The 22,495-nt window shown below is 40.6% G+C and overlaps 1 protein-coding gene across 9 annotated transcripts in view; it reads left to right on the top strand.

Moving 5' to 3' along the window:
• LOC148018590 (B3 domain-containing protein Os07g0679700-like) overlaps nucleotides 1–19,400 on the top strand; it is a 60,347-nt gene extending 40,947 nt beyond the window's left edge. For 6 of the 9 annotated variants that reach the window (XM_087661860.1, XM_087661859.1, XM_087661856.1 and 3 more), the window contains exons 8-10: nucleotides 15,493–15,609; nucleotides 15,785–15,852; nucleotides 15,936–17,021. In XM_087661860.1, the coding sequence (XP_087517986.1) occupies nucleotides 15,493–15,609; nucleotides 15,785–15,852; nucleotides 15,936–16,744 (994 nt within the window). In that variant the 3' untranslated portion in view covers nucleotides 16,745–17,021. Of the gene's footprint in view, nucleotides 1–15,492; nucleotides 15,610–15,784; nucleotides 15,853–15,935; nucleotides 17,022–18,679; nucleotides 18,785–18,876 lie in introns of those variants that run through there. The other 3 variants (XM_087661864.1, XM_087661863.1, XM_087661857.1) reach the window with 3 other exon arrangements.
• Nucleotides 19,401–22,495: the final 3,095 nt, after the last annotated feature.

The raw sequence follows: 22,495 nt of genomic DNA, 5'->3' as shown, positions 1-22,495 counted from the left end.
TCTTCTCCATCGTTCTGATTTGCTCTCTACGGAGGACTTCCGTCCTTGGCATATGGCAATTTCCTCCGCATCCTTGCCATGAAATTGTAACTTGTAGTACTTAGCACCTCTTCGCATGATGACTTGTATTGTCGTCATGTATCAAGTAATCTTGTATTTTTTTCGTAATTAATACAATTACCTTTTACGAAAAAAAAAAGAGAGAGATTTACGAAAAAGAGAGAGAGAGAGAGAGAGAGAGAGAGAGAGAGAGAGAGAGAGAGAGAGAGAGAGAGAGAGAGAGAGAGAGAGAGAGAGAGAAGCAGTCAGCTAATTAGATATACCACAAAATGGTAGAGGATAAGAGATGGATCACCAAGAAAGCTAATAAAGTTTGGTTAGTTTGTGGTAGCGCAACTAACTAGTGTAATTGCTTGCTTCAATTATGGAAGTCAAAGCTTCCCTATCAACAGAAAGCTTTTATTTCGAAGCTTTCCATTGGGGATTTGCCATTGGCAATGTGCTATGGGCCCGCATGACGTCTAGTGGCAAATATATATTTTGTACTATTTGTGATGAGACCCTTGTTCATCTTTTCATTTCTTGTGCAGTTGCCAAAGAAGTTTGGAAATTCATCTCCAAAGTATGGACCTCAATGACAGATTAGAAAATACCTATCTGTTCTTGGATTCTAGACAAGATCTTATCTAGGGCCAGGTTGCAATCTCATCATCCTTGCCTCCTCTACTTTATACAATGGACCGGTCTTTGGTACATTTGGCGGACTCCCAATGCTTTTATTGTTTATTGCTTGGGTATCCTTGGCCATGTGGGACGAGTCTGAGGCTTGCTTTTATAGTAGACTTATTCTATGATTACAGTTGGTCTTTTAATTGGAGAAGTGGCCGCTCCATGCATGGATGCTATATGCTTCACCCCTATTGTGACATCTCAATGATCCCCTTCATTTGTTCCTATGGAATGGTGCTTGATAGCCTTTTAGAAGTTTTTGGTCTTGGAGAATGTTGTTCTGATTGTCTTTTGGCTTTATGTGTATTATTGCCGTTTGGCTTGGTTGGCTTGAAGGCTTGATGTAAATATTTACATACATTAATTCAAACTTCTTCACACACACACACACACACAGAGCTTGTCCTGTATGGATGACATTTGGTTGTCCATACAGGACAAGCTTTTGAGGTTCTCTCCTTTGTCTGCTTTACAACTATCATCTCCCTGGTGAGATTGGATGTTTGTGCTTCCTGATGATTTTGAGAAAAGGTCAGCTAATCAAAAGTATCATTAGATGGTTGAGGTCAAGAGATGAATCACTGGAAAGACTAATAAATTATGACATATTCGAGATAGCAAAAAGAAGTGACAGGAAAGATTCCTCCAACTTTTGAAGTCTAAGAGAGTTCATGTGGAAATTGCTTATTGGGGGTCTTCTAACTAGGGATATGTTGCGTGCTCGCAAGATCTCTTGTGGTCACAGTATATTTTGCACTACATGTGGTGAGACATTGCTTCATCTCTTTGTCTCTTGCCCTGTTGCTCGACAGATTTGGAGTTTTGTTTCCTGTGTGTGGTTCTCGGTGACTCAGCAACAAATTTCAGCCCGTTTGTGGATTATGGGTTCTATGTCTACTTTGCAATCAGATTATTCCAGTCTCTTCCATTTCCTTACATGGATAACTCTGTGGCATATTTTATACTCAGAATGCCTTTATTTTTGATTCAGCCTTGGGCATCCATGGTCATATGGCCCGTATTTATTGCTTGGTGTAATGGCAAATCTCCTCTATGGTTTCAATTGATCTGGTTCTTCCAGACATTGTTGCTTCTTGGTTGGATATTGTTCGCTTTACACCAACTGTCCTTTTTGTGTGATATATGTGGTTAGAGTCTTCATGATTTGTGTCTGCTTTTTTTTTTCATAGCCGACCTGATGGTCTGATGTAAATATTGCTACTTAATTCAATTATTTTCAAGAGAGAGAGAGAGAGAGAGAGAGAGAGAGAGAGAGAGAGAGAGAGAGAGAGAGAGAGAGAGCACATGTACAATGGATAGTAAAACTAAAGTGCAAAGGGATGTACAATACAATGTTGTCATAGGCATAAAAAGGGTGGATGGATTGAGCACTAAATGTATCAAATGTGCTAATGTGAGGTGCAACGTGATGGGCAAGTTAGTCGTTTCATAATGGCGGGCTAAGGACCTTGAGAAGTCAACAAAGGTAAAAGTTATAACAAGTTATGTTAGTTAGGTACTAGTTGGTGTTTGGTGTTAGATTTTGGTGTAGAAGATTTGATTAGCTATCAGTGTCAATGGTGGCATTAAAAACTAGGCATTTAATAATTGATTAATGCTAGCTTAGGGGCTAATAAATGTTTAGGATTGCTTGGATAACAAATTGGCCTAGCCAATTTAATTGTTGGCTGGTATAGTTATTTTTTGAGCAAGAGTTAATAAATTAATTAAATTTCAAAATTAGTACTATGAAAATTAATTTAATTGGGCTGAAAATTGCATTTATAAGGCTGCCACTTGGCAAAACTTGCCCATGCAAGTGAAGAAAAGGCTATTAGAGCCGTTGGAGCCTCATTCTAGCATTGTGGAGGTTGGGAGAGAGAGAGAGAGAGAGAGAGAGAGAGAGAGAGAGAGCTGTTGTTGCAAATTTCCAGCTATTGGTGATCAATGGAGGCATTGGAGGTTGTCAAAGAGCTACCCCCAATTCATCAGGAGGCCATTGGAGGCAAGTGACAGCCCCTGTAGGCTATCTACAAGCAGGTGACAGTCCATGTAGGCTTTTTACAAGTAGATGGCAGCAAGTTTGGGGCCCACAAGAGCAGGTGACTTTATGTGGCAATCGTGTTAATGGTGGGCTGCAGTCAATTAGCCATTCATAGAAGGACAACATTAAATTTCAGCCAATTTTGGTGATGAAACTTTCAAAATTCTCTATCTCCAGCTTCCTCTCCATTCTCTCAGCTAATTCACAGCTTCCTTAAGAGTTTTGCCAAATTCATGTTAGCTTCGACTGTATCAACATTTATTTTAGTGTGCTAGTGGTTGTCAAGCATTTCATAGCTTGTGCTGCCCAGCCCCAGATTGCTGCAATCTGCCACCAGCATTTGCGACTGCATTTAATGCAGTCAGCTAGGTGCAGTCGGCCAGTTTTTTCTCTTCTGTTATTCATAGTAGGGGCAGATAGTGGGTAAATCATTGTCTTCTTTCTTTTGTAGTGCTTCGATAGATTGCAACATTCTTCTCAGTCTCCATTGAGGACTTCAAGCTGCACACTCTTTGTCCTTGTCACCGTCATAGTCACAAGTGCTGCCACCATTTTTCAGCTTGATCGAGTACCCTTATTGACACTTTGGGCTGCGTGCAGTGATTGATCAGTCCACTCTTGTATTCAACATTCATTTTAGATTTAGTGCAAAATTATATTCTCTTCTTGCTGTGTTTTCTCTTCTCCTTTTCTCTCCATGTTTGTGATTCTCTTCCATTGCGCACTCTCACATGGTATCTGAAACCAGCCTTCCTTCTTCGAAAGGGTGGTAAATAACCTGATTTAACACTAATTACGGGAAGTATAAAATTCACCTAAACTGAAAATGCAAATGTTGCCACTTAATCTTGGATAATGGAGAGCTTGTTGGTCCCAAAATAGGCAATGCTGTGGTATTTCTTTAACTTTTGTTGCAAATGAATGGAGTATAACTGAGATCCTTTTATCTCCTATGCTAATCCAAGTGTATCTTACTATCAAAATTGACTCATAAGTCTTCAAACCAAATTTTCCCTTGGTTTGCTTGGGGATTGGCCTTCACCTTGCTTCTTGAAAGACAAATTATGACTTAAATCTAATATGGGTTGGTTGGTCTTGTAAGTCTCCTTGAAATTCTTTAATCTCAACCGTTGGAATTCAAGTTCTAGGCCCTCAATTTTGAGCACGCATCTTGAGGTGACTGTCAAACATTAATTTTTGCTATAGATTAGGGTCTACAGTAGAGATTAATATCTCCACCTCTGATGACTCAAATGGTTGGATTTTACTTAGGTAACTTAAGAAATGGCTAAAGGATGAGAGAGAATGCTGTAGAGAGATAAATTTCAGTTTCATCATGAGTAAGGTTGAAAAAATGCTAGTGTCTTGTTGAAACAACCATGGAAAGTACTGTCTACAGCTTAGGATCACCTGCAAGTCACATCAGCAGCATCTGCTTGCTCTCTAATGGCCTCCTTTTCTCTTACAATAACATGAATAGACTTCCATCAGGCCACCAAAAACGTTTTTTTCCACTTGCATGGGCAAGTTTTGTCAAGTAATAGTCTTAATCCCATTTTCTAGCATTATCTAGCTTATTAAATTAATTTTTAGAATATTATTTTTGAAAATTAATTTAGTAATTATTCTATTATTTCAAAAAAAAATCCAACAACCAATAATTAAATTGGTTAGGCCAATTTGTCTTTTGTATAGGTGGTTCCTCGTCATCAACTGAACCCCTTCCTCCCCCCCCCTCCCCCCGCCCCCCCCCCCCCAAAAAAAAAAAACCATGACCATCGACCCCTCCCCTTCCTTTTAGGTTACCTATCTACACTCCTTTGTTTGTTTGTGACTCTTCCCCTTTCTGTCTCTCCACCTGCTTTCCTTCCTCCTTTGATAGCTCTGTCTTCTTCCATTGCTTTGTCTTTGAGTATTCCTACTTCTTTCCCATTCCCTTAGGTTTCTTATAGGGGTGTTGATTTGTCAGAAGGGGAGTTTTCCTTTTCGAATGTGGGGTTCTTACCTTTACCTAGTGAGGGGGAGTTCCTTTTCCAAATAGATGCATTGCAGGTACCGAGTGATTTGCAACAGGACAAGCTTATCACCATTCCTTCATGGTATCAACAACTTATGCAAGAATCATGCATTATCGACTTTTTTGTTATCCCTTTAGGCTCACATAGATCAGTCAAATTACAGACCCAATAAGATAGTTCACTTTATGTGGACTATGCTCTAATGTTAGAGATCTCTTAGGATCATGATTGCATAGGATATCTAGTGTTGTGCTATGTAGGAGAAGATTGATTCTATCGAGCATAACCATACTTAGGAGTTGGTTTCACGTCCATGAAAGTGAAAGGTGATTGGTATGAAGTGGGTCTATAATACCAAGTACATGGCTAATGGATCCTTAGACAAGCATAAGGCAAGGCTTGTTGCCAGGGGATTTGCATAGAGGGTAGGGTTGGATTACTCATAGAATTTTGCACCTACAACTCAGATGTCTACTATTCGAGCTATCTTGGCTTTTATAGCTGATCATCCGTTGGCTTATCTTTTAGATGGACTTGAAGTTTTCCTTTTTGAACAACATCTTAGAGGAGGAGATTTATGTCTCATAGTCTCTTGGTTTTCTTACGCAGGGAAAAGAGGACCATATTTACAAGTTGTGGTAGGCTCTCTATGGCCTGAAGCAAGCTCCTAGGGCTTGGTACCCAAGGATTGATCACTTCTTCTTATAGAGTGACTTCCATTTGTCAGATTATGTCCCTAACCTTTATTATAAGGTTGAGGATGATAGGTGTGTGCTCATAATCTTGTATGTGGATGGCTTGATTATCATAGAGAGTGACTTACAGGAGGTTGATTGTACTTGAGAGATCTTGTGATAGGAGTTTGGCATGATGGATCTAGGGATCTTACACTTCTTTCTCGGCTTGGTAGATCTATCATATGGCAGAAGGTATCTTTATATCCCAACACAAGTACATATTCGAGTTACTTTTGGAGTTTGGTATGACTAAGTGTCAGCCTATTTCTTGTCTCATGGACCCAAAGTCCAAGCTTTTAGCTATTGGAGATCCCCTATCAGATGCTATCCGTCATAGGTGTCTTGTTGGTTTGTAGCTCTAGCTTAATCCGCCCAGAGCATGAGGGGCATGCTGACTTGACATATTAAAGATAATGCCAAAGTTTTTCGTTCATTCTTTTCAAACCCAGCTGCAGCTGCTCGAGCCCTTTACCTGTATTAGTAGGTGCGATTACTATGTTACTAACTGATTGGAACTTTAATACGAGCTTTTTTGATCCACAAAATTAAAATTTTCCAGGATGCTCGGGTTCGAATAGCCACGGACTGGGTCTCCCAAGCTTTGGAATTTCAGTTTCATGCGAAGTGGTACTTATGAATCGATAAGATTATCGTCTGAACTTGAGAACGCCAATTCACGGACCAAGAACTTCCTTTGTGGTGGCATTGTTGCCTTCTTTTATAAAGACTCCTACAGAGGCTCACTGGAGAGCCACTTTGTACGTTTTGCACTATTTATAGAGGACTCCATCCTACAAAATCATGTACAGAGAGAGGGCTACTCAATTGCAACCTGTTCACATTCAATGCTATCTTGAAGCGCACAATATATACTATTGAGGCTTTGATTTAAGCCAATCAATTGCATGATGTATCCTGATAACAATTTTGGATCTTGTGAGCAAATCTATGTACTGAATCATGTACAACACACTAAGAAATATTAAAAGCAATGTAATGTCCACATCAACCTACATATTTATCAAGAAACCATGGCTTTTTATTTTGAAAAATGTATCCCAAGTTACGATGTCCAAGAAAACATTAAGCCAAGGTCAAAACCAAATACAAGAGCCAACAAATCCTAGAAGGTACTAAACCCAAAATTGTAATGTCTACCATTGGCGCCGATTATGTAGCCAAAGAGATGAATTCCAAAATTAATCTATATTGTATTGCCTATAGTTTTTTTGACATTGTATGAGCTAAAAAGCCTTGCAAGTATTAAGGGGAGGAACCTACATCCTTAGGTGCAATTATCTAGAGGATAAGTTAGCACCAATGAGGGGTGTTAGAAAAGGTGGTGCTATAGGCATATGTACAAGTAAAGAGTGGTACTAAAGGCACATACTAGAAGCACAAGCTAAAGGGAAAGGTTATCTATCCCATAAGAAAGTGGGTTAAGGGAACTACCAAAAAGCTATACAATGATGTACTTGACTCATGGATCAAACAAGCAGTAGAAGTAATTGTTGGAGCATTGTCTTATAAGTATTTGTCTCATTAGTTTCTTCTAATTATTTTTCTTGTTGAAATGTCTCTGTTTGATTTTTTTTCCACCTTAGCTAGCAATCTAGCTCTAGATCCACTATGAATTATGTGTGTATCCTAGTTTCAATGGCTGCTCGGATTCACCTCCTGATGGCTGGCAGTGTCCGCAAAAGCCTTTCCTCTTCTTGGTTGACCTCCACAATGACTCTCCCCTCTTTGTTCTAGCCTCCAATTAGCTCTTTTCACTTGCATGGGCAAGTTTTGCCAAGTGGCAGCCTTCCTTACTCACTTTCCAATAATTTTCAGCCAAATTTAATTAATTTTCAAAAGATTAATTTTGAAAATTCATGTAATTATTAATTCTTGCTTAGACAAATAATTGTACCAGCCAACAATTAAATTAGGTAGGCCAATTTTTCATCCAAGTAACCTTGAGCATCTATTAGCTCTTGAACTAGCATTAATTAATTAACTAATCCCTAGTTCCTAATGTCACTATTGACATTAATGGCTAATAAAATATTTTGGGCCAAAATTTGACATCAGACACCTCCTAGTACCTATCCACTATAACCTATTACAACTTTTGCCTTTGACACCTATTGACTTCTTAGGGTCCTTGGCCATCATTGTGAAATAATTGACTTGCACATCACATGTGCGAGTCACATTTGCACATTTGATTAACAACTTAATCAAATGCTAAGTGAGGCATCAAAATTTCACGTCCCTGTGACAGAGAACAAAATTTCAATTGGTTAAGTTAAATGGGTAGTGATGAGAAGGTCTTAGGTTCAACTCCTATGTTTTACATGGTCATTTAGTATAAATATAGAAAAAGAGAGATTTAAACCTAGGTCAATAAGATAAGTGCGTATCATTAGGATAGTTACTTATTACCAAATAAAAAGAGAGCATTATTTTGGGGGGGAAGAGAGAGAGAGAGAGAGAGAGAGAGAGAGAGAGAGAGAGAGAGGTCTTTACCTACCTTCTACGCGTTGCTTGAGATCTCCCCTTAGACCAGCGCAGGGTCCATTTTGCCATGCCCTCAGCATCAAGCCCTACCCTTGACATCTCACCTTGCCTACCTGGTCTCTATTTGTGTATACGTTGTCGACCTGCCATGCCTATTGGCGTGCGACCTATCTACCTCCATCGGCTTGCTTTGAGCAATAGTGTCCTGGAGAGAGAGAGAGGTCCTTTGGAATTGAGGGCCCACACACTGTACCTGAAATTAGTGATTCTGAATTGCTGTCTCGGTAGTTTGTGCTTGCCTTCAAGGCCCTTGTAGCACACACGAATAGGAACAGGGAGAGAGAGAGAGAGAGAGAGAGAGAGAGAGAGAGAGAGAGAGATTCTGCGCAGCACTCAAAGGTTGAGCTTTGATATGGTGAATATGCAAGCATCAAATGGTATTGATGTGGCTTTTCTTGACCAGCATATTGGGCATGGGGATGAAAAAGAATCAGTGGAGTCGGATGGTGACTTTTTGGCTGAGGATTGTGGACAGTTGATGGAAGGGGATGAGATGGGAAAATGCCGTAAGATAATGGTTGATGAACTGGTTTTGTGTGCTTCGGATTTGTCTCAGCAAGATGTTTGTACTTCTTGCTCATAGATTGATGTGTCTTTCTAGTTATGCTTGCCACTACCAACAATCTTATGTCAGATTATGTTCATGCCAATGAGGATAAAGTGAGCTTGTTACTGGAAGGGGATCATGTGGTTGCTATCATGGGAACTGACTTGGTTTTACAGCAGATCACTGCCTTTGATGAGAGGGCAGCCATCCTTCATTTTACGGGTAGGACTCCTTTGATTTCAAGGATTCGCGCTTGGCTGCAGTCCATACTTGTGAGTGTTGATGCACATCATGATGATGTTTCAGGGCAAGGGCAAGCCCCTCTCGTGGAAGAGATTTATGATGGACTGAGGGGGTTTTTGGAGGTCCTTTTTCGTACTCCGGATGTGCATGCTTGCATTATGCAACATATTCCTTTGTTCATGGATGGTCAGCTAGTACATATGGTCCCATGGAGACTTATGGCTGAGTTTTAGAGGTGCTTAGGCAGGCATGCCCAATTTGGGTGGAGGTGGTTAATTTTCCTGCACATCTTTGGAGACTTTTTCCTTTGGTTTTGATAACTGTTGGCGAAGTGTTTGTGGAGCCTTGTTTGGCCTCCCGCAATAGGAACAGGGCTTGTATGCTTTGGGACATAGGGAAATCTTGGCCAACCAAAATTCGTTTTGAGGTCCTTGGGTTGCAAACGTTGGTTTTTGAGCTCAAATGGGGCACATTTGCTGGACATTTCTTTCGATGTGGCCAATTGGGCCATTTTATTTCTAAATGTGATAGAAGCCTTGAGGTATTGAAGTGTTCTTTGGACCTTGACATGAATATGCAAGGGCACAATCCCCAGTTGTTGACTTAGCAGCAAGATGTTGCTTTTGTGCCTCTTTCCGTGCATGGACATGATGATGGAAATAAGGATGTTTTCCAAGTTGGTATTGAGTGTGTATCACATTTGGCTAGTTGTAATTTGCCTCCTCAAGATGATTCTTGGGTCACTATGGTTAGACGTAATGCTAGACAAGAATCTCGTTCGCGACTCGTGCTCCCCCATCTCCTCATTCTATTACTTAGACTTTTCAATGTAGAGGTAGGGGTTTTTACACCAAACTTCAATCTTCACGTATACCTGTAGTTGATGTGGATGATAAAAGTGCTTCTGATTTTGCTTTGCGCTTTGATGCATGTGGGAGGCTTTTGCCTCCTCGAGATGTTTTCTGTTCTCATCAACAACAGTTTCCGTCTCATGCTTTGATTGCTAGTTTTCATAGGGTGGATCTTGTAGATGTGATCCGCAGTGAGATGGAGAGATTTCAAGTTGCTAAAGCTACGAATGTTAAAGGGAAAGGGAAAGTGGTGATTTAATAGTTTTCTCTCTTGTGGTTTATCATGAGACTTGCTTCATGGAATGTTAAGGGCATTTCTTCGGACAATAAGCAGTATCGGTTGTGGAAAATTGTTTTAGTTGGTAATTGGGATGTTTCTTGTGCTGTGGAGCATAAATAGCATGCTTTGGCAAGTTCTTATGTATACAAGGATTATATAGTGTTTTTTAGTGGCCAAGTTTCACATAAATCTGGAGTTATGTTGGCTGTTAGATCTTCCTTGCAACCATCCTTGGTCTCTCAAGATACTCACAGGAGATTTTTGATGCTGAAACTCATATCTAAGGGTGAGGTTTTGTGGCTGGTGGGCATGTATTGCCTTCAGACTGGAAGATTGCCTGTGTCAAGAAGTCTCGAATTCTGGTATGATGCCTTCAGATTGGAAGATTGTCGTGATTCGGTTGTTGCCCAAGGTTCCTTCTTCGACTTCTTTGAAACAATGGAGACCCATTTTTGTTATGGGTTCTTTGTATAAAATCTTTTCTAAAATCATTGCTAATAGATTGCAGAAAGTATTCTTGCACTTGGTTCATCCACATCAATATGGTTTCATTAAGGGACGAAATATAATGCATAACATTTTGAATGTTCAATTGGGGATTGATTATGCCAAAGCCTCAGGCTAGCATGTTGTTATGCTTTAGCTTGGTCTTGAAAAGACATTTGATCATGTCAATTGATCTTTCTTGCGGGCAACAGTTGATGTCCACCATGGGATTTGGTCCTCGCATGACTTGTCTTGTTAATACCATTAGTCAGGGTGCTATGGCTTGTATTGCACTTTATGGGGGGATCACAGATGAAATTTCCTTGTCTCGTTCTCTTTGGCAAGGCTACCCTCTCAATCCTTTGCTATTTGCCTTGGTCACTCACCCAATGCTCTCATTGTTGGATAAGATGGCTGATCAAGGTGAGATTGTTGGTTTGTCTCTTCCCAGTGGTGCCCAACTTTTGGGTCAATCGAATCTCTTTGCTTTAGCATTGGGGCTTCATATTGATGCTAAATAATCTACACTAATTTCTTATACGGAGCGATTTGCAAGCTTTGGGCTGGCAAGGAGCTGTGATTTCTAAAGGAGATATTACCTGACACTTGGGTTATCCTATTGGTATGGATGTAGCTCCCTGTGCCTTGCTTGATTGGATGTCATCTCGTATACATGATCGGTTCATGTGCTAGACATCTCAAGGTCGGCCTCTTCATGTGAGACTTAAAGTTGCTCAATGCATCGTGATCAATATGGTCTCGTTTTTTTTGCCCTTACTTCCTTGGACTAAGAAGTCTCTTTTGAAATTGGTTCAATCTATTCGCTTCATGTTGTGGAAAAAGAAAGGGAATTGTTTGGGCCAGGTGTGGATTTCTTGGCAGCATGTGACTACTCCTAAAAGGATGGGGGGAGCAGCTTCATTGGATGTCAATTTTCATATGGTTGCTTTGAGATTGGCACTTTTGCAGGCACTGTGTGTGTAAACTCATTCTTGGTCAGATATTGCAAAATTTTTCGTTGAAAAGACTGGTATCTCGTATGGTCGCACGGTTATTCAAGTTTCTTGGTGGCATATGCTGAATTCCACGAGGCCTATTAAAGTCTCCCAATCTTTTGACCTTTCTCATTTGATTGCATCTTGGTAGGAGATTTTGCGTTTTGCAGTTTGGCACCCTTGTGATCTTCATAAGGAGGAGAATTCGCTACAAGGAGCAAGATAAGTCTAATTGGATGGCTCATTTGTCAAAAGATGACGTACTAGCGACACAATAGGGTTGGCGGGGAGGAACACAGAGTAAACTCGGCAAACATGGAGAAAAGAAGAGAAGAGAGAAAAAACTCTGATGAATGGAATGATGAAGTTCCGAATCATGAAGTGAATGTGATACAAGGGACCAAGGGTGCCGTAGCACAAGGAAGATGATGAAGACAGCCACGAACCACAAACCGCAATGTTCTCCTGAAGGGGTGTGAGGGTAGTGGAGAGGCTGGAGAGAAGAGGTGACGGACTGAATGAATCAGCCATGAGGAATGAATGAGAGAGTGGCCTATAAATAAGCATAGTTAGTGTAGGATGGCGCCCCTTTTTGGGGCTGCAAACCCTAAACGCAGAAACGCAAACTGCGGGTGAAGGGTGAAGGGTTTCTCAACACCTCCTCTTAGGCCCAAAAAGGGGAACAAGAGAAGAGTGAGGTGGAGATGCAATGCTACATGGTGAAAAATACTCATGCAGCAAGTGCCACTTGGACAATGTTTCTCGTGGGAAAATTGTTCACTTGCCCAAGCGCCCTAGTACAAAGATGATGAAAACATGCAATGCAAAGAAGGAATGTCGGACTTTGTGTGGTGCCGAGAACCATAAAGATATGCCCGTACTCGATCTTGGGAGTTGGCTCCATGCTGACCAAGTGACTAAGGCAAGAAGGGAAGAGGAGGAAGAAGATGTAGAGGATCCCTAAGATCCAAGATTTCCATCAGAAAGGGAACTTGCAGTAAAGACCAGTAGACAAAGTGAACTGGAAAACCCGAAACACAACCTCGGGAGAGAAGCCACTAGCTCCGTGCATCCATGCTAGAAGGAATACGAAGGCCTCGTCACCAAGTCACGGCTAAACCTCCGAGGTCCCAATCTAGGTGGTACCTGAAGATCCTGGGTATCAGTAGAAGAGATGACTGGTCGAAGACAGCCACCCCAAGAAAGTAGAGGATGGGTGAAGAACTTCATGTAGAGTAGGTTTCCCCTCTGAGGTGGGAGGTAGAGGGGCCTCCGCTGAAGTCGAAGAAGAAGTAGATGCCCCCTCTGAGGGCAAAGAAATAACATCCCCCTTTGAATGCCATGCTGAAGTAGATAGGGAATCCAAAAACTCATGGATCACGGACTCCGAAATATCTGATGACGAAGGAAGTGCCGCCGATCATGCTGAAGAACGTATGCGGGGTGCCGAAGAGCTCCCAAAGGTAGCCTCTCGAACCTAAGTAGTCAAGGGTTGGGAAGGGTAGGGCTCAGAATGAGCAAGAGGTGAGCAACAATCATTGTCTCATAGTGGAGCAGATTGGGTAGTTGAAGAAGAGGAAGGAGTTGAGCAGCCACTATCTCTTGAAGGAGCAGATTGATGAGGAGACGGTATCAAACAAGCACTGTCTCTCGATGGAGCGGACTATAGATCCGTAGGTTGTGGAAGCCACAGTATCTAAAAATAAGTGGGAGAAGATTGCCGCTGGCATTGTGACGATCTCCAAGAGGTCGTAGCGCCAATCGATCCTCCATCTGCTTGAAAGGACTTAGTGTGTATCGGATGTGTCCTATTGCCTTGAGCATAGTACTTCGATAGCCGATGTAGAACCATCTCTGTGGCCCAGAAAGGAGAGGTGGCACAAGAAGTGCCTGGTGGAAGACACATATACTCTGGGGGGGTGGGGAGCAAAGGTTGAAGTCGGCAAGCATCGGTGGTCTGTTCGGTGATGCCACAATAGGAGCACCCAGTAGTCTGGTCATCTGTTGGTAAAGAAGCCATGGATACTAGTATGCCTTGCTAAGGAAGGAAGAGGTCAGCCACCATGAACCACGAACCGCAAAGTCCGCCTCAAGGGGTGTGAGGGCAATGTGAAGCACACACCGCAATGTCCACCTCAAGGGGTGGAAGGGCAGTGGAAGGGCTAGAAGTGAGCTGCCAGTGGGAGGAAGGTGTGACCAGCAGTAAGAGGTTGCAACCAGTAGAAAAACGTAGGTGAGGAGAGAGAGAGACTAAAAACGTAGGCAGGACAGCCTGCAAGAGAGAGAAAAACTAAAAACGCAGGAAAAAACAGCAACAGCAGTCAATATGCTGAAATCAGCTCCAAACATTGTGTGATAGGCTGGAAACAAGCGCCAGACTGTTGTAGACAGCAATGGCCAGCTTGGACCGTGATGTCCTCCGCGTTTGGGGTGTGGGCAGCAAGCTGAAATACCTGAAATCTGCAAAAACGAGATTGTTTTCTGAATGGAGAGTGATCAGCAATTGTCATTGTGCTGTAAACAGTTGCAAACTGTGGGTGAAAGGTTGGAAACAAGCGCCAGACTGTAGATAACAGCAAGGGACAGTTGAGACTGCAATGTTCTCCGTGAAAGGGGGTGTGGGCAGCACCCTCAACACAAAACGTAGAAACGCAAAAACGCAAACTGCGGGTAAAGGGTGAAGGGTTTCTCAGCATCACTTGGGGTGGTAGAGAGTCCATGATGATGTCATTCCTAGGCAGCCCCGTCTTTATTCTTTTCGGTGCATTCGTCAGTACTTTCGGGTGCATCGTGGCTATCATGACATTTGGTCGTCCTTATAGGAGAAGCTTCTGAGGTTCTCTCTGTTGCCTGCTTTACAACCATCGTCTCCTTGGTGGGATTGGATGTTTGTGCTTCATGATGATTTCGATAATAGCTTAGCTAATCAGATCTATCATCAGATGGTCGAGGCCAAGAGGTGGGTCATTGGAAAGGCCCATAAATTATGGCATATTCAAAACAGCAAAAAGAAGTGGGAAGAAAGATTCCTCCAACTCTGGAAGTCTAGGATTCCTTATTTGGGTAAAGTGTTCATGTGGAGATTGCTTATTGGGGGTCTTCCAACTAGGGATGTGTTGCGTGCTCGCAAGATTTCCAGTGGTCTCTGTGTATTTTGCACTACATGCGATGAGACATTGCTTCATCTCTTCATCTCTTGCCCTGTTGCTTGACAGATATGGAGTTTTGTTTCCGGTGTGTGGTTCTCAGTGACTCAGCATCAGTTATCAGCTCGTTCGTGGATTGGATGCCTTCTATCTCCACCTTGCAATTAGATTATTCCTGCCTTTTCCATACCTTTGATGGACAGCTCTGTGGCATATTTGGCGTACTCGGAATGTCTTCATTTATATATTCTGCCTCGGGCATCCATGGTCATGTGCCCGGTGTTCGTGGTTTAGTGTTATGGCAAATCTCCTCTATGGTTTCAGCTGACCTGGTTCTTCCTGACATTGCTGCTCCCTGGCTGGTTATTGTTCACTCCACTCAGCTGTCCTTTCTGCATGATATTTGTGTGTTACCTTCAAAAAGAGAGAGAGAGAGAGAGAGAGAGAGAGAGAGAGAGAGAAAGAGAGAGAGAGAGTATGTGTGCACATTTGTGCCTGCATTTGTGTCATAGTTGTGAACTGAAATTATTTATTTGAGATTGTGTGTTGACACGTGTGCAAAAGAATGAAAAATGGTACATTAAAACTGCCAAAATCTTGTTTCTCTTGGGAGGGGAGTGGAAGCATTTTGAGTGAAAAAAAAGTTCTGTCCTCAAAGATAGGGTAGGGAATGAAGCAGATGGGGGGTACATATGTGAGGGACCGGACAGAGGACATCCTCCTTTTCTGGGTATTGCGGGAACAATGCTTCCATGTCCTAAAGGGATCTTGGGAGTTTAAGAATTTATACTATCTGTAATTCATATTTGAGGACATATGAAATCTTTACTGATAAAAGATTTTAGTTTCAGGTCTGGTGAAGATCAGTGGGCTCAATGTGATGAATGTGGCAGTTGGCGTAGAGTGCCTGCTGATGTCTTTTTACCCACAAGATGGACTTGTGCTGATAATGTCTGGGATACAGAGAGGTAGTTTGCAAGCTATAAACCTCTCTTTCAATGTTACCTTTTGCAAACATTTCTTTTTTGCAAGTTGAAGCTGTTGCCATAAGATTCCAAAAATGGTTTGTTCTGCAAACAGTGTTCTTGCATGACCAAATTAAAATCATAATCATATGCTAGCTAATGTCATTATGTCTGGTAGGAATTCTTGCAAGGTACCACAAGAGGTGGATCATGAGGAGATCGAATCATTATTGCAACCCATCAAAGGTACATTACAACGTCACTTCTTTACTAGATACATGGGTTGAACCTCTATAACTCTGTACCTTACAACTCTGGGATGTATGCAGAAGTCAAAAAACAAGAGGTGGTTGAGCCACTCAAGGAAGTAGAGCCTTTGTGTGGCTTAGAAGCCCTGGCTAATGCTGCAACAGCAGGAGAAACCAATACCCCAACTTCTCCTGCAGCAACAACAAAGCATCCACGTCATAGGCCTGGATGCACTTGCATCGTGTGCATACAACCTCCTAGTGGAAAAGGACCCAAACACAAGCCTACCTGCAACTGCAATGTCTGCATGACAGTGAAGCGAAGATTCAAGACCTTGATGATGCGCCGTAAGAATAGACAATCAGAACGTGAGGCTGAAAATGCTTCTCGAAAAAAGAAACCTTGGATGAAGGAAGATGGGGAGATGAACAACAAAGTTAAATGGCAGAATGACTCGCATATTTTTGAAAATGTATCTCAACAGGGAAATGTAGTTGTGGCCTTTCCCGGTGTATTACCATGGCTTAGTAACTTTAGTTCAAATGGGGATAGTAGATTGGCTTCAGCAGCAGCATATACTGGTGCCTACACATATACAGATAACATCCTAGGGGATGACCTTTCAGCAAATGGTATAAGGATTGATCTTAATAGCAAACCAGAAAGGGAGGAGGAGATGAATAGAGGTGCTAGAGTCAGCATGATGAGATTGTTAAGAAATGCAAGCTATCCATTGGATAGGTATCTTAAGGAGCAAGGATTGTCTAGTATCTTCTGTTCCCAACAGATAACAATTCCCGCCACCACCTTCGCTAGTATTGTTGCTGATAGAAAAAGCGATGAGCATAAAGACAATGGCTCATCTGCAACAGTCTTCAGTCCTGAATGATTGCCTGATTGAATCAGCTCTCTCTCTCTCTCTCTCTCTCTCTCTCTCTCTCCCCCCCACGGTGACACACACACAGAGTTCAGCCCAATTGCCCTTGTAATCTCTGCACACTTGAATTAAAGTCATATGCAGACTTTGTAAAGCTGACTACACTCACTTCTTTTTGTTACTGCAATCTCTCATAGAGCTTCAAAGCAGTGTCTATGGTGATACACTGATACTTGTACTCACAAACATGCCTCAATGAAGGTTCACTTGTTCTTTTTGTTTGTGTTAACCTCATAGTTGTGGGGCTTTTTGAAAGCAAAAGCAAATATATGCTATGCTTAGTCCTTGAAAATTGAGTTGATTAAGCCAATGTTATACAACCTGCTTGTGACCTAACAGTATCTCCTGAGTAGTACAGTGAGCCATTATAAAGGTTCACTAGCTTTCATACACCTCAAATCACTTGATTTACTGCAATGGCTCCTCATTGGAGCAAAGTATGGTGAGGGCTTACATCTATTTTGGCTTTTGTTATGCCTAGAGCCTGATATAAATGGAAAAATAACCTGGTTATAAAATAGGATACTGAGCAAGAGGATTTGAAATGTCTGGAAGACACTGAAGTCGATTTGAAGGTTGTCACACTTTTCTATACTGAAATGGAGAAACTTCTATTTACAACAACATGCTGATAATCTAGAAGGCCATGTTATCTGTAAGAGAGCAGCACATTGTCCTTGGCTTTCATCAATTTCATTTAAGAGAGCTTGTTTCTTACTCGAGTTGAAGACCCATGATTACCTTTGATGCTATGCAGTTTTAGCTGGCAACATCCTCAATCTCACTGAATTAAATTCAGCTTCAGTGTTACTAAATGATGTTTGCGATTTGAGACATCCCCAATCATAGTCTATGTGCATGTGACATCATGGCGTGCAACCTGGCAGAGAACTCTTGGTTTCTGCAAACTAATCATAGGTTCATGTCAAGAACCATCCACTTCTGTTGTGCACAAGTGTAAAAACAACCTGCCAACACAGGTACTTACATTCATTTAAATATTGCAGTACTTCCATGTGTTCCTGACCTTCAGTGTTATGTTCCTTATATGGTATGCTTGTTCTGTTTGGAGGTGGAAAGATTAAAGTTCACGAGTGGCAATCACGTGAACATTCCCATCAAGGCTGTCTCTGTCATTGTGTGTGTTGAATGGGTCTCATTCAACTTCTCCCAGAGTTCTGACAGGCTTGTCAATCCGAATTCCTCAGAAGGGTGGATTGCATGAACTTGGAGTTGGATGTTAGGGTCAGAGTTATGGTGGCTTTCATCCTCATCTCTTGTCATGGCATTCCTACACAAGGGCCTGATTGTCCACTCTGTGACTGTTTCTAAAACAGTAGTGTGTTTGGGCACTGTGCAGAAATGACTTGTGTTAGATCTCTTGCCATGAGTTTGCTCTGGGCCAAGTTGCTAGCATAATTTGAACATTATGAATGGCTCTTTGAAGATATTCTTGGTGTCTAAACGATGCATCACTAACTCTAGTGTGTGTTTCTTATCTATCCTGAATACATAGCCCTGAGTCCATTACACTCGTCCCAAACAAGATAGTACTAGTTTGAGCTTGATACATCACTCCAGATGCCCAGTATCCAATCCAAGAAAAGCAGCTGAAGACAGCAAAAGGTTGCCATTAGCTATATGTTTCTCAACTATTCTCTTATGCTCCTCCCCAACATTGACATGCCAGCATACAAGGGAGGTGTAAGTACACCTCTCTGATCATGAATGGTCCAAATAAACCATAGAGGAGTTTGCATGAGAGTGGAATGAGTTGTGCTTTAATTCTACTTATGAGGATTAGGAGCTCAAAATTCAAAATTTAACCACATAGACTTGGAAGTAATGTATTCCCTCTTCAGAAAGTCTGCTTGTGTCATTGTGTAGATGATATCTGGATTCAAGCCACAATAATGCGAAGATGGTTGACGGTAGTGTTGCAAGCTTGAACTCTACTTTCTAAGAAGGTTTATGAGGAGAAAGTAAGTCCAGGTATCAACCATTGGACTCAAATATTAGGTTTTTACAGAAAATTATGTCAGTTTTTTAACAGTACTGGAACTGAAATAGTTTTGTTAGTACAGGAAATCTCTCCAATTCTATGTGGGAACCTTGCCCTACCACAAGTTTGAATTCTATACTAAGCACACCCTGATCGTGAGTCTCCATTTCAGAAAGGTTTTATAACGAGCAGAGCCTTTATTTATACTCACATGGAAGCCTTGTCCTAGACCATTGCCTTGGCCTCTATTTGTACTTGCATGGGATTCTCTCTCTTACCCTTGAGACATCTTTGGTTCTTGGTTTAACACAATTTATTATCAAATTTATGTTTGCAAGTACACATACATTCTAAAGGTAGAGGGCATTGGCAAGCTTTACCAAATTAGCACAAAACAATTGGAGATGTAAATAATTATTTTTCCATATATTTATGCTTCAAGACAATGATTTGTTGGTTATGAGAAAACATGCATAGACCTTTGTATATAGCCAAATGTAGCTTCCACATTTATCACAAGAGTACCAGAGTACTTCACATGAATTGGAGACCGGAGCATTCTTCAGGCCAAACCACATCATGGCACAAATATACACTCCTCACACTACATTCTAAGCTATTGTAGATTGATCTTTTGGGGCGAGTTGAAATTTGTTATACCCATTGACACCATCAAGAAAAGAGTGCATAAATGATTTCATTATCAATTGCCAAGACAATATTTGCATCTCTCGTGTCCCACCATCTCTGCATGCCTCTCATCCAAAGCAATCAAAAGGATAACCTTTGTATTTTTTTCTTTTTTGGTAACAATGCAAAGTAGGTTGGAATTGATGAGCTTGTTTTTCATTATATTGGCTTGATTTGGTTATTTTGTGCAAACCACTTCCTAATAGGAAGCATTTGACGTGTGTTGTGTGCAACGTGCACTAAAATTGATCTAATCTTAGAAAAGGTCCCTAAGAACATTTCGCACAAGAGGATTCAATATTGTATCTAGCTTAATAGATAAGGGAATACATGCAAACTTGGGAGATTAGTTATGTGCAAAGATTTGTAGTATGTGCACATGTTGTGAATTATCTAAGCATTTCTCCCAAGACAAAGTTGGCTTTTGTAGAAAAATTCAAAGCAAATTGGATACAATCAACTTGCTTTGAATTTCTAACAAATAGACAGTTGATACAATCTTTTGTGTGGGTCATTAACATGTGTGCTCTCTTGTGTGGATCACTAACTCGTGTGCGGAAGGCCTCTAAAAGGCATATTGATAGTCAAACATCTTAACCACCTTTATAGGTGTTTCATGAGTTAATTACAAAGGACCATTACTTTTGAATTTTGAACTATTTTTGGGGAGAAAACACTCTCAAATCTGGAGACTTAAAATGCCTTTGATGAATGCCCCCCCCTTCTTGTAGGCCAAAAAAAAAACAATCTCACCTCAAATTTCATTTGATAAAAAATGAGAAAAAAAATTAGTCTAGAGGGCCAACTTAAACATCCATATTTCTTATAATGGCATGGCCTTATTTTCTTCTTCTTCTTCTTCTTCTTCACCCTTTGGCACTTGTAGGTTTGTAGTTGTTGGGTGGAGGAGAGGATAATTGCTACTAGAGGAGTGTTTGGAAAGTAGGAGATTGTGGGGAGACATGTATAATAGTAGACAAACTTCTTGTGCACTAAGAGGAAAGGGCTAGAAGTGACCACCTTAACATGTTAGATGTGCCCTATCCTTGATGTAGTGTATACATAGGGTAGGGGAAAGGGCTAGATTTGAGTGTTTAACACTTTAGTGAAGATCTCTCTCCCTCTCTCTCTCTCTCTCTCTCTCTCTTTCTCTCTCAAAACATGCACACACATCTTGCCATCATAGATGACATCTTAGTATATCACACTTTGAACTCAGTGATGATCATCATTGTACATGGCTATGTCTCATAGGTTAATTTTGGTCTCGCTAGACATTTATACACACACACACACGTACGTACATAACAAATTTTACTTGAAAAATGCTTGACATATTGTAGCACACTATATTCTAATATAGTTGACTAGCATAAAATAAACCAAAACTATGCAAAGAGTCAATTGCCAGACAATAGTGAGCCTAAGTATAATACAAGCATCTAGGAAGAAAGACATTATTAGTTGAATATAGTTGGATGTATTGCATCATATGAAGTTCAACTTCACCAAAAAAGTGTGAACCAAGGGATGTTCAATTAAAAAATGTATACTACAACACACACTTTTCCAATTTTGATTTTGTTTTGGTCATATGTTAACAAATTTCCATTTTGTCAATTGCATTTCTTTTTCTTTCTTTCTTGCTCCATCTTTTGGAGTTTTGTCTAAGGGCGGTGTGTTTAGTTGAAGCCTCTTTGTAGGTTATGGAATAAGAATACAAAATGGACATTAATTCAAGACACATATTATCACATTATGTTAAAGGACTAATGTCAAGCATTGGAGTATAGCCCTTGGTAGGTTATGCAAAATTAATACAAAATGAAGGTTAATTGAAGACATACTTTCTCACATCATGTTGAAAAAGTATTGTCAAGCACTAGATTATGCCAAAGAAAAATGATAGGTGAATTTCTCTCACCCTAGGACTCGAGTGGCCCATTTTGTGTTCTTCTCTTAAGTGAAATGCCACAATTGAGATACTTGGGTTTCCATTTTGTGAGGCTTACATGCACTTTGGTGGGTCCTAATTTTTCAACATGTAATTGATAATGATGTAATAAGCTCTGTGTGTGCGCGCGCGTGAGCATGTGTGCACACACGTCCACATGCGCACCTCTATGTGTGTGTGCATCCACATGTGTGGTATGTTTTTTCCCCCTGGTAAAATTTCTAATTTAAGCAAATTCAGTCATGCCTTTTTGTCATAACAAGTGGGGATTAACTCTTTAAAATTATGGTGCTCCCTTTTCTAAAATGCTTCTTTATTGTAAATTATATGGTTTTAAAATTCATGCATCATACTTGGAAAATCGCTCCAAAGTTAGAATTATGGGTAAACACAATTCCCAATCATGAAATAAGAAACACTTCAACTTCTAAAGAGTAATGTGGAAAGCCTAGATATTCTCACATGTCAATGTAAACATACTTTAGTGTGCAAGCCAAGCATTATTGTTATAGATTGATATACTTATTAATGAAGATGTGATACCTCCTCCTTTCATGTACGCTTTGGATTGATATATAACATCTCTTGATGTTTTAACATTCACTTGAAAAAGTCCTAACTCTGTGATTTTTTAATACCTTTTGATGTTTTAACATTCATTTAGACAATTCTTTACCTCTCATTAATTACCTATAGTAACACAAAACACACAAGTGCATGCATATACAATGTACACATGAAATTTTAGATACAACTACCTTGCATGCATGTCCACATTGATTTATTCCATATATAATTAGATTTACACACATGCATGCATGCATAGATGTATGCACATTTAATGTTATATTGGTAGATTCATATATAAGAATGCTTTTAGCTACTGTGTTCATCCATTCAAAACACTCCCCTCCACATTTATACATATGTACATGCATACACACATCTAACTTTTTGGAGTGGATTTGTAAGTGTTTGACCTAATTGCTAAGAAAATTAACCTAATACAAATAAATCTAAAGGGTTGCAATGTAAATGTCACTTCTTGGAACTATAA

Source organism: Lygodium microphyllum, chromosome 21, assembly GCF_053477565.2.
Source record: "Lygodium microphyllum isolate KBCC chromosome 21, Lygodium_microphyllum_v1.1.10, whole genome shotgun sequence".
Taxonomy (NCBI): domain Eukaryota; kingdom Viridiplantae; phylum Streptophyta; class Polypodiopsida; order Schizaeales; family Lygodiaceae; genus Lygodium; species Lygodium microphyllum.
The sequence above is the reverse complement of the archived record's forward strand: the minus strand, read 5'-3'. Positions and strand labels throughout refer to the sequence as shown.